General features: G+C 38.9%; 1 protein-coding gene across 12 annotated transcripts; it reads left to right on the forward strand.

The window, feature by feature from the left end:
- Positions 1-10,931: 10,931 nt before the first annotated feature.
- On the forward strand, positions 10,932-15,189 carry LOC110895325. Of its 12 annotated transcripts, none has more exons than XR_004880855.1 (10): positions 10,940-11,368; positions 11,446-11,480; positions 11,573-11,626; positions 12,193-12,276; positions 12,352-12,729; positions 12,810-12,899; positions 13,123-13,193; positions 14,163-14,321; positions 14,436-14,504; positions 14,870-15,189. XR_004880855.1 is itself a non-coding variant. In XM_022142620.2 (8 exons), exons 5-8 carry the CDS (start codon positions 12,804-12,806, stop codon positions 14,888-14,890), a joined length of 345 nt encoding a protein of 114 aa, XP_021998312.1. In that variant the 5' UTR covers positions 10,940-11,368; positions 11,446-11,480; positions 11,573-11,626; positions 12,193-12,276; positions 12,352-12,803; the 3' UTR covers positions 14,891-15,189. The 12 variants fall into 12 exon arrangements, 3 of the variants coding, with proteins under 3 accessions (XP_035839738.1, XP_021998312.1, XP_035839737.1); XR_004880857.1 differs by having other exon boundaries at positions 12,352-12,467; XR_004880852.1 differs by having other exon boundaries at positions 10,932-11,067; positions 11,145-11,368; positions 12,352-13,193.
- The last annotated feature ends 1,710 nt before the right edge of the window (positions 15,190-16,899 follow it).

Consider the following 16,899-nt stretch of genomic DNA (forward strand, 5'->3'; position numbering starts at 1 on the left):
CCCTCTACTATACTACTCGGTTGTGGAGCATCACTATCCTCAACGAGTGATGAGACAGTTTGGCATGTTCCAGTATATACCTAACCCAATTGCCATAGATAATAATGAGCATGCTAGGCTTCATTCCATGAACCGGAGCGGGAAAACCGGCTGGAACTGGTTAAGTCGTCACGCATCGTATGTTTCTCAGTGGGAGGCACGTCATCAAAACTTGGTCACCGGGGAACTCATGACATCTGTTGGAGTTGCCAGTGATTACATGCCGTGGTACATGGAACATACCGTGTTATATGTGTTTAACCCACAGTTGCCAGCTGGCCCTACGAGCGGTTTTCAAGACGAAGGAGCAAGGGCCCAAATGATGGTACATACAAGTTTAAAATTATTGAAAGTTACCTTTATTATTGTTAGTAAAAAAATTAATTATTAATTATTTTTTTGCAGTCGGAGACGATGGGTCTAATTCGCCGATCTGAAGATGTGGACGTTATTCATGGTGCGGCGTATCGGGCCCTTGAGATGTCTAATGTTCCACAATACACACAATATCCGACTCATCTGTCACAGGAGCCGGTGGACCTTGTTTCATATCCTCGTACACAGAGGGTAGGGAGGCCCCGACGTCGTGGTCGTGGTGGTAGAAACGTTCAAGAGGCCGGGACATCAAATTGGGGCCCAAACTTCGAAACAGGGGGGGATCAGGATCCGGTGGTAACGAAGATGTAAATTTTGCGGAAAACTTTGGTGTGTCACATAACGTTGGCACTATGTTTGCGGATGCTAATATAGCGCCAAACAATGATAATACTGATATGGGTGGATCATGGCAGTTAGTGTTGGCTACGACATGCTCCGAGGGTTTTGACGTCGGTGACTTATTGAACCCCCAACAGAATGATATGGGTAACAACAATCAGTTTGTAGACCCAAACATAAGTCAGGCGGGGTTTTTTAGCCCCTCGTCATATATGATGGACCCCAACACAAGTCTGGCAGGGTTTGTTACCCACGCGTCACAGATGATAACATTTATGCCGGAGACCCAAACTGACTATCAGTACTGGCCCCCAAACCAAAGTAACGAAGATCACCGGAACCGTTATGCAAATGTTGAACCAAACCCCTTAGACTGGAGTCTCGACTTTAACCTGTTTCTACCACCGAATGACCCATAGAATGTAATACATTGTGAAATAAATATATTGTGTTTTTTGTTGTTGTTATTTGTGCAGTATATTTTATTATTATTTTATTGTTGTAAGTAAACTGATACTAAAAATACACATAAACCAACACAATCATGAGGTATTTATATTTGTTTATCATTAAGGGTATAAAGGACATTTCACAATTTTTAACTAATAAACATTTTTCTCAAAAAGAAAAAGTATTTTTAATTCAATTTCCACCCACTATAAATACCCCTACCATAGGGAATGAGAAGTCCACAAAAACCACAACCACCTTTATGGCTAACCAAGGTGACAATCAAGTAGCTGATGAGCAAAACAATTCGCATGTGGTCCAGAGAAAGTCATTTTCGATTCTAAACAAGTTAAGACGTCCAACCGGTCGTTCTAGCACTTCGTCTTTTCCAAAGCCGACCCAGGTCGTCCTAAATAACCCTGGGTCGTCCGCTCAGTCGAGTAAACCTGGTGGCAGCCCTCCAGAAAGAAAAAATTTTGCATTTCCAACCGAAAATTCCGAAAATTGGTCAAGGGATACCGTTGATTTTTACCTAAACCGGGTTTCTTCGTGTCGTATGCTAGGGTGAATAAGGACTTGGGGCATTGGCGTTGTGTCGCCAGAGGTCGTTTCCTCTCGTTTTGAGGGGGGGGGGCAAAACGGCCAAAAAGCCATTTTTGGCTTTTTGTCAAAAAGGGCCAACCTTGCGTTTTCTGGGTCTGTTATCTCACCGGTGCGTCGCAGTTCGCCATCACCGGGTTTCTTCGTGTCGTATGCTAGGGTGAATAAGGACTTGGGGCATTGGCGTTGTGTCGCCAGAGGTCGTTTCCTCTCGTTTTGAGGGGGGGTAAAACGGCCAAAAAGCCATTTTTGGCTTTTTGTCAAAAAGGGCCAACCTTGCATTTTCTGGGTCTGTTATCTCACCGGTGCGTCGCAGTTCGCCATCACCGGGTTTCTTCGTGTCGTATGCTAGGGTGAATAAGGACTTGGGGCATTGGCGTTGTCTCGCCAGAGGTCGTTTCCTCTCGTTTGGGGGGGGGGGGGGCAAAACGGCCAAAAAGCCATTTTTGCCTTTTTGTCAAAAAGGGCCAACCTTGCGTTTTCTGGGTCTGTTATCTCACCGGTGCGTCGCAGTTCGCCATCACCGGGTTTCTTCGTGTCGTATGCTAGGGTGAATAAGGACTTGGGGCATTGGCGTTGTGTCGCCAGAGGTCGTTTCCTCTCGTTTTGAGGGGGGGGGGGGGTAAAACGGAGGCTTTTTGTCAAAAAGGGCCAACCTTGCATTTTCTAGGTCTGTTATCTCACCGGTGCGTCGCAGTTCGCCATCACCGGGTTTCTTCGTGTCGTATGCTAGGGTGAATAAGGACTTGGGGCATTGGCGTTGTCTCGCCAGAGGTCGTTTCCTCTCGTTTTGAGGGGGGGGGGGCAAAACGGCCAAAAAGCCATTTTTGGCTTTTTGTCAAAAAGGGCCAACCTTGCGTTTTCTGGGTCTGTTATCTCACCGGTGCGTTGCAGTTCGCCATCACCGGGTTTCTTCGTGTCGTATGCTAGGGTGAATAAGGACTTGGGGAATTGGCGTTGTCTCGCCAGATGTCGTTTCCTCTCGTTTTGAGGGGGGGGCAAAACGGCCAAAAAGCCATTTTTGGCTTTTTGTCAAAAAAAGTGGAAATTGATATTTAATAATTTAATACAAGTACGATAAACAATTACACGTTTTATTACATGTAAGGGTGAATAAGGACTTGGGGCATTGGCGTTGTCTCTCCAGAGGTTGTTTCCTTTTGTTTTGGGGGTGAAAAACGAGCTGCATAAAACTCATCCGCCATCTCTCGTCTGTATTTCGTGCAAGCCTCGACAAGATCTCCCCCAATCCCGACGTCCTCGTCATTAACCAGTTTACTTAAGAACATACAAACTAACACCCCTGAATCTGGTCCTGGGTTTTCCTTTTGATGTTGGCAAACTTCAGTATGTGTCACCATTGTGTTTTCCACATGTGGGCGTCCAGAATGTTCCCAGTATGCAATTTATTCCAAAAATTTTTTGAATAACGATTCAAATTTTATTAGGGTTGGGTATACCCTAACTTGAATCAAGCTTGACCTATCAGAAACACTTGAAGTACACGTCCCAGTAAAATACAAAGTAAGGTGAAGTGTCCGCGTATCAACACGAACCATGAACCAGTCTTGAAGGTCAACACAGATTGGAATATAAACCTGAGACAAAAATAAATAAGTTAAACGTATTTGGTTTAAAATATACAGTGGGGGATGTAAGTGTTACCGTATCGATGTCCCAAAATGGAGGGTAATGTTCCTTTAATCCAATAGCAAAAGGTAACGCACGATGGTTAGGATTCTCTTCCAAAAGGTCGAGAAATTGAGGTGGGAGAATCGTCTATGGAAACAGTTGTTCTGGTCTTTTGGATTTTTTTATTAAAATCCATCTGAACCTCATCATTCTCGTCACCCACCCACACACATTCTACAACGGTGAAAGTTTTATAACATAAGAATACAACTAAATTTTCGGAGGGTTTTAATAATTTATACTCCCTACCAGTGGCGACAAGTAACCGTAGTTCTCGTATCCAAGTAGGGCACCCCAAAACTCGGACCTGAGTTGTCTCCCTCCAAGGAATCCGCTATATCAGAAAGAAGAATCTCCGTTATGATAGAACGCCATTACATTTTTTGACCACGATCTAGACTCTTCTGTTGGGTAATAATACCAGCGTGTCTTTCTGGGGATCTTTTCCGGGGGGTATCAGGGACTTCCTCCAGCTCCAATAACGAGTCTTCAGGGTCCCCCATTTGTTGTGTGTCGTTGGTGCAATTCGAGATGGGGGTATGAGTGACTATTTATCCAGAGATGTTATACTAGGTCGCTGTTTCATTCAGAGATGTTATACTAGGTCGCTGTTTCATTCAGAGATGTTATACTAGGTCGCTGTTTCATTCAGAGATGTTATACTAGGTCGCTCTTTCATCCAGAGATGTTATACTAGGTCGCTGTTTCATTCAGAGATGTTATACTAGGTCACTGTTTCATTCAGAGATGTTATACTAGGTCGCTGTTTCATTCAGAGATGTTATATTAGGTCGCTGTTTCATTCAGAGATGTTATACTAGGTCGATGTTTGATACAAAGATCTTCTAGTAGGTCGTTCTTTCATCTATAAAAGGCCCTCCATTGGTACCACCTCATCACTCTTCTTTGCAATACCATTTCGTAGTAATGGATAAGCGCAATGGTAAGAAACGGTTACCTCCTTTCTCCCACTTTCAAAACAATTGCTTGACTGAAGAAGACATGAAAGCTATGTTGGAATGGGAACTACCCCCAAAGGTTACGGTTCTGGAGGAAGGAATGAAATCAACAAAATCGGAACCTGTCGAGGAAGGAGGATCGTCTTCCGGTGCAGTTGTGAATCAGCAACTGGCGAAATAGAAGGACGTTTGTGGAAGAAATAAACAGGTTGAAGAAATCCCCGTTGTTAAAAAAGTTTGGACCTATGACAATCAACAGTTTGATTTCAACCCTAACCCGGAGGAGGATTACGACCCAGAAGTCCTGAAGGAAGCTTGGAACTATGAGGAAGAAGAAGAAGATTGGTCCTGTGTTTGGCACAACCCATATTCTGGAGAAGAGTCAGACTCGGAACTATCATCTAGAGGTGACTGCCATTGGAAATAGGGTTGCTCCTTTTCTATCATGATGTTTGTTGTAGTGGTGTTTACTTGAAAGTTTTTTGTCGTTTTCTATCTCTTTAGTGGAAGAAGGTTATTATACTTTATTGTATCAGTAGGTTATTTTACTAGTATTAGAATAACTACCCACCCCTATACTTCTCCTGTCTATAAATACCACCTATCACCCAAATATGTCTTCACATCTTTACCTCACCCCACTAGTTGTTCGGATGGCAGATGGTGATAACGAATTACACATTCATTTTCATTTGCATATACATGAAGGGGAGCCAAACCCTGCAAATGTTGAACGACAACCTATTCGTAACTCTGTTGTACCACAACCCAACAATAACTCGCTCCCCCCACAATCCCTCCGTTACTCCGGTGATCCTCTTCCCAATGACAATAGTGCTTTGCTCTTCGCTAGACACCAGGCGAACCGTCCTGCCGCTTCACCCCTCGACCAACATCCTCGCCCACCACCATATGTTGAACATCAAAATCGAAATCCTACCTCCTTTATGCAACGACCTCAACGTCCTTGGATTATGCAGAACCCTAACCCTGCATCGTCAAGGGTTTTAGAACCATACCCCTCGATATGTAGGTTTGGATGCATCTACCATAGCTTGTGCTACCACCAATACGACAGTGATCGTGACTCTAATGCGTTATCAGATGACGCCGTCGTTAGTGATGATCCATGGGAACAATATCGCAACATTGACAGCGACTCTGATTCATCCTTTTGATTCCAGAGCATGACTCGAATGCGTTATCAGATGACGCCATCGTTAGTGACTTAGGGGTTCCTGTATTGGTAGATGTATTGTGTGTTCGTGAATTCTCCTAAATTAAAATAAAACGCGTAATGTTCTTTGATGTTTATATTATTGTGATGGTCAATGTAAAAGATTGTGAATTTTGTGTTTTGTTATTGAATTTTTCTTAAATTAATAGTCGTAAAAACTCATTTTTTTGGAACACATCTCTTAATTGTTAAATTACACCAATTGAGAATTCAAACAGAAATACCAAACACAAAACATAGGAGGATACACCTAACAGTTAACATTAAAACCACAAAAAGATACTAACTTAACGTCGGCCACAGGTCTTCCTGTTGTGCCCGGTTTCTCCGCATCTGCTGCATCGACGTGCCTGGGGTTCATCGTGGTAGTTAACATCCATCTCGTTTTGAATTCTTCTTGAACGAACCCTGCCTCGATGTGTTTTGACCCTCGAAGGGTCCCCTTGAATTGTCCAGTCCGCTTCTTCCCACTCATCTTTGTGTCCCAGGGTGAAAAAATGACCGCTATACTGTTCCTGATAGGTGGTGGTGTGGAATATGGAGTGGGTAACGTCATGTGGTTGCTCACCCCTCCAAGCGCAAACGGAGATAGCATGGGAACAAGGGAATCTAAGCATTTGCCATTTCTCGCATGAGCACCGGTGGCGTCTGTATTCAACGTTGTACTCGTTTCCACCGTCATCATTGGTTTCTTCCCTTGAAACCACCGCGTAACGACCTTCTCTGACATCGTAGACGGACACTTCATGTTGCATGGCTACGGAATGCAACTTCTTAAACCTGGACCAAATTCGATGGGGTAGAGGGGTATTGCAGCTTTGGGCCATCTGCGCGTGGCGAGCATACTCTGATACGTCCTTGGTGAACGTATAATGAATCAAGGCTTTTACTGGCAGCAATCTTGCTTCCCGTAAGACATTATTCATAGACTCAGATATGTTCATCGTAAGGTTACCCCAACGACGGTTTCCGCGGTCATGAACAATAGTCCACTTGCTTTTGTCGATGTCGTTCAGGTAGTTCCAAGCACCCCGATTTAACAGCTGCATTTCCCTCACAGCCCAAAGATACTTTCTTCGTTGACTTGTGCTCCCGATCATCCAACACAGCTTCCTAAGAGATTTGGTCTTGAAGCTACCACTAAAATTGCTTCTGACATGCCGAAGACAATAACGGTGGTAGGCGTTTGGTTCCCTCCAATCCAGAAGGTTCTCCATCGCATTAATTATCCCGGCATGACAGTCTGATAGAACACAAATTCCACTGTTACAGTCTTTGGTGACGTATTCTCTCAAATTTTGGAAAAACCAACACCAACTATGCACCGTCTCTTCGTCAACTAGAGCATACGCCACTGGCATTATGTAGTGGTTGGCGGTTTTGGTTACAGAAACCAACAACTTACCACGGTACCCTCCTTTCAAGTGTGTGCCGTCCACAGAGATGACAGGCTGGCAAAGATGAAACGCGCGAATAGAAGGACCAAATGCCCAAAAAACATATTTGAATGTTGGATGTCCTGTAGCCGAGTGCGGGTGATGAAACCATGTAACCACCGTACCAGGGTTTCGAGACTGAAGCCGTAACACGTACTTTGGCAGCTCCTGAAAGTTGCTTTCCCAGGTTCCATATATCCTCTCAATTGCCTTTCTTCGTCCACGCCACGCCTTCGTATACGTAACATCGACAGACGTCGCTTTCTTTATATGCGTCTTGATGTGTTTCACCTTCAACGCAATGTCTGTACGAATTTTTGGCAGGATGTGTGCAGCGATATCCTTAGATCTAAGGCACCTGTTGTTGTTACGTACCACCGTGGAATAACAACTGTGGGCAGGCGCCCAGTTGGTAATTTGCCAAAGGTGTTGGTGTTTCTGTTTTGATGTCGTTGCACGCCATTCACACAAAGGAGCATGAGGGAAAGGGTTTTTAAAATTTTTGTTTCTCGTGTAGCATTTAACTTTGTATAAAGTTGGTTTGCTATCCATCACAAAAATTTCCCTTCCACGGCGAATGTTCCATTCTCGGATAGCAAGGTCCACCTCCTGTTTTGACTTGAAATACATGCCGAGACGTATCTGTTTTACTTTTGGATTCCATGCGTCCATTGGATTATCTTCATAATCCGGACACATGTAATCCCTAAGTTCCTCGTCCTCGTCTGGGTCGTCATGTGTCGCTGGAATGATAGGCCTCGGCTGAGCCAGGGTCCACTCAGTGTGTTGGTTGACTGCAGCCTCGTCGTCAGAAGTACCATCGTCGGATGGTGGTGCCTCTTCACTTTCAGAACTTTCTTCGGTGCTGCAACTTTCCGAATCATCAAAACCGTCATTATTGTTGTCACCCACCAGAAACTGGGAGGACGGACCTACTATGTTATCAACAGGAGGCATCAAGTGGTGTTCTTGAGTTGTTTGCCCGTATCCCTCATCATCTTCATCAGAATCTTGGGTGTCAACAACATTACGTTGTGTAATGTCATGCAGAAGGTTTGTAAAACTCATGTGTTGGACAGGATTGACTGCCTCCCACTGAACATAGATCTCGGCAATGAAGTTGGTTTCCGATACTTCGGCTAAATAGTTCATTGTTGCAATACCATCATCGTTGAAAATTTTTGTTGTCTGAGATATGCCCTGAAACGTGTACCCTAGTAACAATGAAAGGCGCACTGATTCTTTCTGAAGTTGAACATGATTACAGATTGAATCCACCAATTCGTCATACGACAATTTATGTCGCATAAGGAAAGATGTTGTTAGCATGGATTGGTCAAACTGAACAGCCCCGTTAACAAAGGAAAACACACCGCCCCAATATAGTCTTACGAGGTATGGCCGAAAAGAATCCATTAACTAAGAAAGTGAAATGTTAAGAAATGTTAAGGATGAGTGGGTTGTGTAAGCTGGATTTCGTTTGTTAAGAAATGTTAAGGATGAGTGGGTTGTGTAGTGGGTTGAGAACCTAATACAACTAGTATTTATAGTGTTGGAGTAACAAGATAGTTGGTGGAGCCCACCATCTACTGGATGAATATACATATAATAATATTTTTTAAATATTCAAAAAAGTAAAAATGGTAGTTCTCTTAAAACAACTTTAAATACATTGAAATGGTTATTTGTTTCAACTAATCAGTTAGTCAGATTTTATTATTCGTTTGAAGTGGTTCTAATTTTTATTTTTTGAACCATCATTGAAATTAGGTTTACAACAAGGCATGTTACAACACCAAATTTATAAAGGTTTACAACATTACAATAGGATCTATCAAACTCGCAAATTACATAAATGTAGTACTATTTTAATTACATACAGGCAGAAATACAATGTTCACTTCGTACTATTTTAACAAATCATTTCTAATTGCAAGACTGTTTGCCGGGCTTCCAATTAGAACAGAAATACAGTGAATCTAAACCCGTCCCATTTCTTCATATATCGAGCTTCCTGATGCAACTTTTTTTGCGAAAGGAAATGAGAGGTCGAAGGTTAAGGATGCTGAGAATTCTGCAACCTCGGTGATGTTCGGCGAACAACATTACAATAGGATCTAAATCTCCTACCGAAAACGGGGGTGATGCCCCCACCAGAAGTTGCATAATAATTTACGGGAGGAGGTGGTAGATGAGAAATGCCTCAGCGTCTGCTAAATCTTTCATAAGACTCAATAGCAGACGTTGACGCATCCACAGTAGCAAATTTCATTATCTTCGTACACCTTACGGGAGGAGATGGTAGATGAGAATAATCTTTCTCCTCCACACAAGATCTTCCCACTTGATATACGAAAATTAAAACTGAGAAAAACATCATGACGAATGATCCAAGAGAATCATCATACATTGACCAAATTTTCCTATCGGCAGAAATATCAACCAACGAACATTTTTAATAAAGAACATCATACAAACACAATTTAAATTTCAACATTATATTTTTTAAACAAACACAGTATGTTGTTCACAACACACGAATTGTTGTGCATCTCTTATGTGTAGTTGGGTTATAAAACATAACATTTCAAATTTCAGAACCCATATCAACATTGCAATATCATTCTGCGACTTTAATAAGCTTGTGACACCATTCTGCGATCTTTATTAAGCTTGTAGTATGAAACAACAACCTTCAATAAGCTTGTAGTATGAAACAGCAACCTTCAATAAGCTTGTATTATGAAACAGCAAACTTCAATAAGCTTGTAGTATGATTCTGCGACTTTCTATAACATTGCAAGTTGATACAGCGACTTTCAGAAGGTCGCTGTATCAAACAGCAACCTTCAACATTTTTTGCAGCTTTTGCAGAAACTCTGATATTTGGCAGAATTGCTTCATGAAAGTCGCTGTATGGAACCACAACCTACCTAAATCTGAAAACAAAATGTTTACCCACCTAATAACACTCTTTTGTGGTGCAAACCACCTATTTATGCAAAAAATTCTTTTATGATTGGACGTCAATCTCATTAAACATTTGCTTTTCAGTTTGCGTGACAAGCTTTGTCTTCGAAATCTTGTCCAACATTGTGGGAAATCTTGATTATATTTAGATAGATGAGAATGGGACAAGTATTGGTAATGTCATTGTATACATAATTGTAAAACCGAGTTTAGTCATCGGTTTCATACCGTTTGGGTATCCATTTATTTAGTTTGTTTATTTGTTAAAGTTTATCTGTTTAGGACTTCCAACATTTCTTACTTTTTAATATTTTTATATAAAGTTATTACCAAGGAAATTAAAATTATAAAAACAATGTAAGTGGATTAGTAGATTACTCAATTATTCAAGACAAAAAAAAAATTGTAATAATAGAAAAGAAAAGTTTACATGTATGGTTGTGGTAAACTAGTATGTATATTTTGGATAATCGGAACATGTATCACCTAATACCATGCCCACAAATTTTTTAAAACAAATCTCCTACACAAATATTCGTTCACTTACCCATCCTTAATGTTTTAGATTTCAAGTTTACCTATCAGGTTCAATTTAGTTTTTTTTCCTTTAAAAAAAGGTTCAATTTAGTTTACCATCTCTAATCTTTGCAGCAACTCCTTATTATAATCTATTATATATAATAAACATGATAAATGAGGGCTTATGTGTCATGATATGGGGGGTTGCAAAATGATGTGGCATCACCTAAGACAACCTAGATTTTGGTTTTGGCTCCAAAACCATGGGTCAAAAATTTGTGTATATGGGTTGACGCGGGTCCGTATCATGTTATTATGACCCGACTTCAACTTTTTTCACTTCCCTTAGAAACCCTAATTTTTATCTCCATCATTCTGGTCGTTCATTCTCGCAAGGAATCAAGACTTCATAATCACCAAGAACCGCATCAACAATCAACATAATATGGTATTATTAATTGATTCTTGCTTCCAATTTCTTATTCTCCTTATGTTTCTTAACTTCTACAAGTTTTTTTTTCAAAGTTGTTTAGAATTTTGTTGTTTTTCGAACGGGGGGTTTTGATAAGAAGAGAGAGAGAAAGGCGGTGTCGGAGGCACGGCGCCGGCCTTTCTTCTCAACTCTGCTAGGTTTCCGGCACTATGTTCAGATTTGTCACTTTGTTCCGATCACCCGAAGACAAGTAATCGCTAGGGTTGGGTTCCGGCACTGTGTTCAGATCCTCAACTATCTAGGGTTTCGGCGAACTGTAAGTTTTTTGTGCTTCCTGTGCTGTTTTAATAGAATGTTTTTGTTAATTGGTTTATTATGCATGTGTTGTGTTAGAGATTTGTGGCATGCCGACTTTGGTATCGATCTTGGTAAGCTTTCTATCTATCATGATTATTATCTAGATCCATCCTTTGATTTTCGAAGCTTTAAAAATGGTTTTGTTTGTTTTGTGTTTCAACAGCCGGATTTTGTATTCAGCGTTTCCAAATCGAGTTTGGTTCATGCTTAAAACCAGGTTACTTCCCAATCTCGACCAGTTTTTTCATGCACCTCTTTCCTATTTTTTATTTACAATTTGACTAATTTTGCAATTTTTTATACGAATATGAGATTTAGTGTTTAGGGTTATCAGCTAATAGTGATGTTTTTAGTAGTGATTATTTATTAACATGTGGTTTGGGGTTGTACTGATTCTAAAGTGATGTTACTTCATTGGATTTAATATGTGTATACCACATGCTCGATGAAATGCCTTTGGGTATCTAAGATGATTCTGGTACTTGTGATCCTTTGTTAATCTACATGTTGATAGTTAACACAACATAGGTTACAGTCTGCTATTACACATATTCAAATGTTTAGTTTTGTACTTAAGTCTTCCATTGAAATATATGTTTTTGGGAAATGGATTTATGATTAACTATTCTATATTTGAGTTTTTAATTATTAGTTTTTGTCTTCTATATTGAAAGAATCAAGTTTTTTCATGGAAAACTTTTAATGGATTTTTGTTAATTTAATATTCCATTACAAATCCTATGTACAATTTCTTATTTTTAACTTTTTTTCTTAACTTTACAGTGAGGTCGCTTGATGGAGAATGGAAGGTTACGCTTGGAGGGTCAATAATAAAAACCAAAGAAAGCTCATTTATAGAGCTAAAAGGTTTCAAAGCTGATCATTTTACAACGCAAATTGTTTATGTTATTATCTTGAAGCAACTAAATCTGTTGTGTACAGGATTATGGATAGGGGTGTAAACGAGCCAGCCCGAGCCTGACTTAATTGAACTTTATATTGAGTCTAAAATATGGGGTGATAGCCATCGGTATAGAGGATCTGGTGAGTACATTCAGGTGGGTATCATAACACTATAACATTCAAGGGTTGCAAGTTGTTAGCAGGCTGAGTAGAGAATTAAGTAATGTTAAAAAAGCCGCTGGAATGGATTCCGATGTGTGAAGTGGGTATGTGACAAAACTTGAAATAGGGCTGCAGAAGATTAGAATATCGGGTTTTGAGAAGCATGATATGCAAGGAAACTTCTCCGAGTCGATAAAAATGTTTTTTAAATAAGCAGAGATAGAAATTCTGAAATTAAAGATTGATGAAAGAAAGGTATTAGCATCTGTTAGAGACATGACAGAGTATTTCTAGGAATACTGGACTGTGTTTGTGAGGAAGTCGGTCTAATGCAGGATAAAACCATGATGGGTTCTACAAGATCATTCAGGATTGCTCTGACCGCATCTTTCCCAGTTTTGGACCATTCAGTATGTTGTACGCAGGTATGACTAAAAAAACAGAACAATGGCATTATAAATCTTAATTTTTAGACGGAACAGATTTGTGATAAGAAAATAGTACCAAGTTTGTGTTGGCATGTGGAGGTGGCATACTGAATGTTTTGACGAATTAATAATGAGAGTTCAAACGGGTTGGTTTGCATCGACCCATGAGTCACCCATCAGCAAGTAAATGTGCATGTTAAATATGTGTTCTTATTTGTAGTTAAATAGATCACAGAGCAGGCCTAGGTATTGGTGACCAAGGATGAGGAACTGAATCCATGTCAAGGAAAAGTGAGTACATAAGTTGCCATATCTTTTGTTTTTATCTTATGGTATATGTTTGAGAAGCATTTATTGGTGACCCGGGATTATGATAATGGGCTAAGGGTATAAGGAGTGGGCGGCAAACCAGATCTGCAAATGGGTTCGTCGAGCGGTAACACCCCCGCCGACCCATTTGCCGATCGGTAAGGAAACCGAGCAGTGAACGTTTGCTGCACGGGAAGATGACCCATTTAACACATAATTTTAAAAAAATGAAAACAAAAAAAAAAGTTTACCAATTCAAGTGTTTAACCATTGCCAACACTTTTCAGAATAGTTTAAACTTTTGAGATGGAATGACATAGCACCCTCTGATTGGTTGATTTTGAAGTTTGCCACTTTCAAGTGTTTAACTACTCCCTTCACCCTAATTGCCACTTTCAATGTTGGTTACCCTATTTTGTCGTTAATTCTACCAATTCTTATACACATATAGGAACTTGAATGTGTGTTTCTTGATTAATACATTTTTAGACATTTTATACATGATTGTTGTTAGTATATGCAACGACGTCATTTGTTCAGTTAATTAAGTAGATCATTTGCGGATTCGTCTCCCTCAACATATAATAGAGGGATGGCAAGATGGGAAGGTTGCCGGGTTGGTTAACCGGTCAAAACAGGTCATCTTTCGTGCATGTCGAAACAGGCTTGGTCAGGTTGACTTGACCTAGCGACCCGATAACACTTTTTTCCCATATTTTTATTAAATAATGGAATGTGTTGTTGTGATTGTAGATTTAATATTAGCACAATAATAATAATAATAATAATAATAATAATAATAATAATAATAATAATAATAATAATAATAATCTTAATCTGCATCTGTGAATAGATCTAATATTACTCAATAAAATATATTGTCTTCTCTATATTACTCTTATACATTTTTTTATTCAATAGTTTGTATCTAATTCGTCTAAATTCGTACAGGATGAAGTTGTAAAGGTGTCACCGCATGCTCGGGCAATTAGGGATGTAGAAGACGAAGAATTACGAAGCTTTTTCTATGGAATGTCTCCATGGCAGTTTATGCTTATGGTTGCTGCAAGCTCTGTTGGCGAGGAGCTTTTCTACCGAGTTGCCGTTCAGGTCACAAATTACATATTGACATCTTTAATGTACTACTGTATAAATACTTGTCAAAACTACGTCGTTATAGTGTGAAATTTATTTATATGTTTTTCTTTGCTTGAAACGATACAGGGAGCGTTCTCAGATGTTTTTCTAAGAAGCACTGAGTTAGTAAAAAATGCACGCGGAATGGCCTCACTGGTACAAACACTTTAACTTATGAGAAAATTACTAAATTAACTGTATGATCATTTCAGATTAATAGTTTCATACATAAAGTCATGAGATACGCTAATCTTTGGTCGTATATCTACTTTCACTTGCCTAAATCCTACATATTTTCATTCTATACGCCAATAATAATAAATTTGCAAGTCTATACATGAAGAATTTTGAAACAAAATAAAATCTTATATGATATACTGACAGCATGAATTGATCTCTTCAGCTAATTGAGAGAATTTCATCTAGCAAAATTACATTTGTTTTGTCCATTGATAATTTTTATTTTGTGGGTTCAAATTATAAGTGCTAGCTGCATTTTACATGATCCTATTGGTTGGCAGGGTATTGGTGTGGTTTCGTGAGTTTTCCGATAACGGGTTCGGTTGCGAAAAATTGTGAAATGAAACAAAGATGTAAGGTTTTTCATTCAGTTGATGCAATTAGAAGTGAAGATGGGACCCATAAAATGGTGAACATATCATATATGCCAGAAAGTGGTAAGATCAAGTACAACTCAATATTGTAGGTGGTGTTTGGATGTCACATATTGGAACTGTTTTTTAGATTAAAAGTTCTTTAATGTTTGGAAAAAACAAATTTTGGTTATTAATGAGTTTGGGTCAAATAAAATTGGCTATTCTACCGTTGTTCTAATCTTAAATGAGATTATTTTACTGTTAATCTTGCAAAACCAACACATAGTGCTACTGTTCGATTAACTCCTCCCTGTTCCATAAGGCACATATGATGGTTTTCTAATTTCGACCCATTTATTGGTAAATAAGTCATTTGGGTTATATTAGTCAATAACCTATATATGTGTGTGTGATACGGTTGCAGTTCTTTTGTATGTATTTCTTTATATATATATATTAGGGTTCCTGCATGAACAACCTCCCAAGAGTGAACTGCGTGAACAGATCTGGACCCTTGATTTCTTTTTTAGTTGTTAAGGGTAGGATTGTAATTATATAAAAAATTAGATTTAAATCATCATTTTAATAACTGAATTAAGTTACATCTTTCCTAATTTAAATTCATTATCCACATTATATTTTATTTATTAATAAGATAATTATCAAAACAAACAACAAACCACCAAATTTCAGTTTTAATTTTTATTTCAGATTTCATCACCAGAATTCAAATTTTGATTTTTAAGATCCACGTAACCTTTATATTTCAACGGTATACACATGTGTACTTGGATATAAATAGAATAGTACACATGTGTACTCAGCATCGTACATATGTGTAATTAGCTACATAATACATACATAGAAACAATACCTGTAAAACTATTTTATATTTAACAAATTACAAGTTCCATAATGTTTTCCAAACTAAACAAAAAAACATATAATTACAAGTTCCATTTTCGTAAAAACAATAAACCCAACATAATCGAAAAAACAAAAAACATAATCTTTTACAACTATTCGCCACGTTGTATGCTGAATCATCCTTATCGACCTCATACGTGAATCATCCTTATCGACCTTCCATCTCCACTTTTCTCGTTAACGACATCTCCTATAATAGCACAAAAAAACTCAGCAACTAATACTTTGCATAATTCACAAGTGTACATCAACAACTTTACACATTCAATACACAAAAAATTATGAGATATCACAAAAAATTAGAGCAAAAACAGAATACACATGTGTACATCGCATTAAAAACAGAGCAAAATCAGAATACACATGTGTACATCGCATTAAAAACAGAGCAAAATGCGATGTACACATGTGTACATCGCATTACACCTGTGAATGTTATTTTACAACGCACGTAAAAAAACTTTACTCTGACTCGTAAAAAAAAGATTTTTTACACTGACTCGTAAAAAAAGCAGCAAAATTTTTTACACTAACTCGTAAAATTTTTTTTACACCGGCTCGTAAAAAATTATTTACTCTGACTCGTAAAAAAAGATTTTTTTACACCGACTCATAAAAAATGAAATTTGTATGTTCTCCATCGTAATGCGCTCAATGGAGTTGGGTCCTCCCCGAAAGAGAACTGATACACAAAGAGAACAACCCTTTAAGAGAGCATTAACAACAACTACTATTACAATAACAACAAAGAACAACTGGTTATGTACAAACCTTTTAGAACTTCAGGATTATGCTGCAAAACACATGAAAGCACATATGCAAAATCAAACAAAATACCTAAGCAAAATTATTTAAAAAGACGAGAGAAGAATAATCTTATAGTACAAAACCTTTTTTGACCAGATTCTCCAACATACTCAACATACAGTCCCTTGGTAATTGGGATTCAGCTGAGCTTTGAGTTTCTGATGGTAACCCTGACTCCAGCTTTGGATCCTTACTCAATAGCGCCCTCGCTACATACCAAG

This window comes from Helianthus annuus, chromosome 15 (assembly GCF_002127325.2).
Source record: "Helianthus annuus cultivar XRQ/B chromosome 15, HanXRQr2.0-SUNRISE, whole genome shotgun sequence".
NCBI lineage: Eukaryota > Viridiplantae > Streptophyta > Magnoliopsida > Asterales > Asteraceae > Helianthus > Helianthus annuus.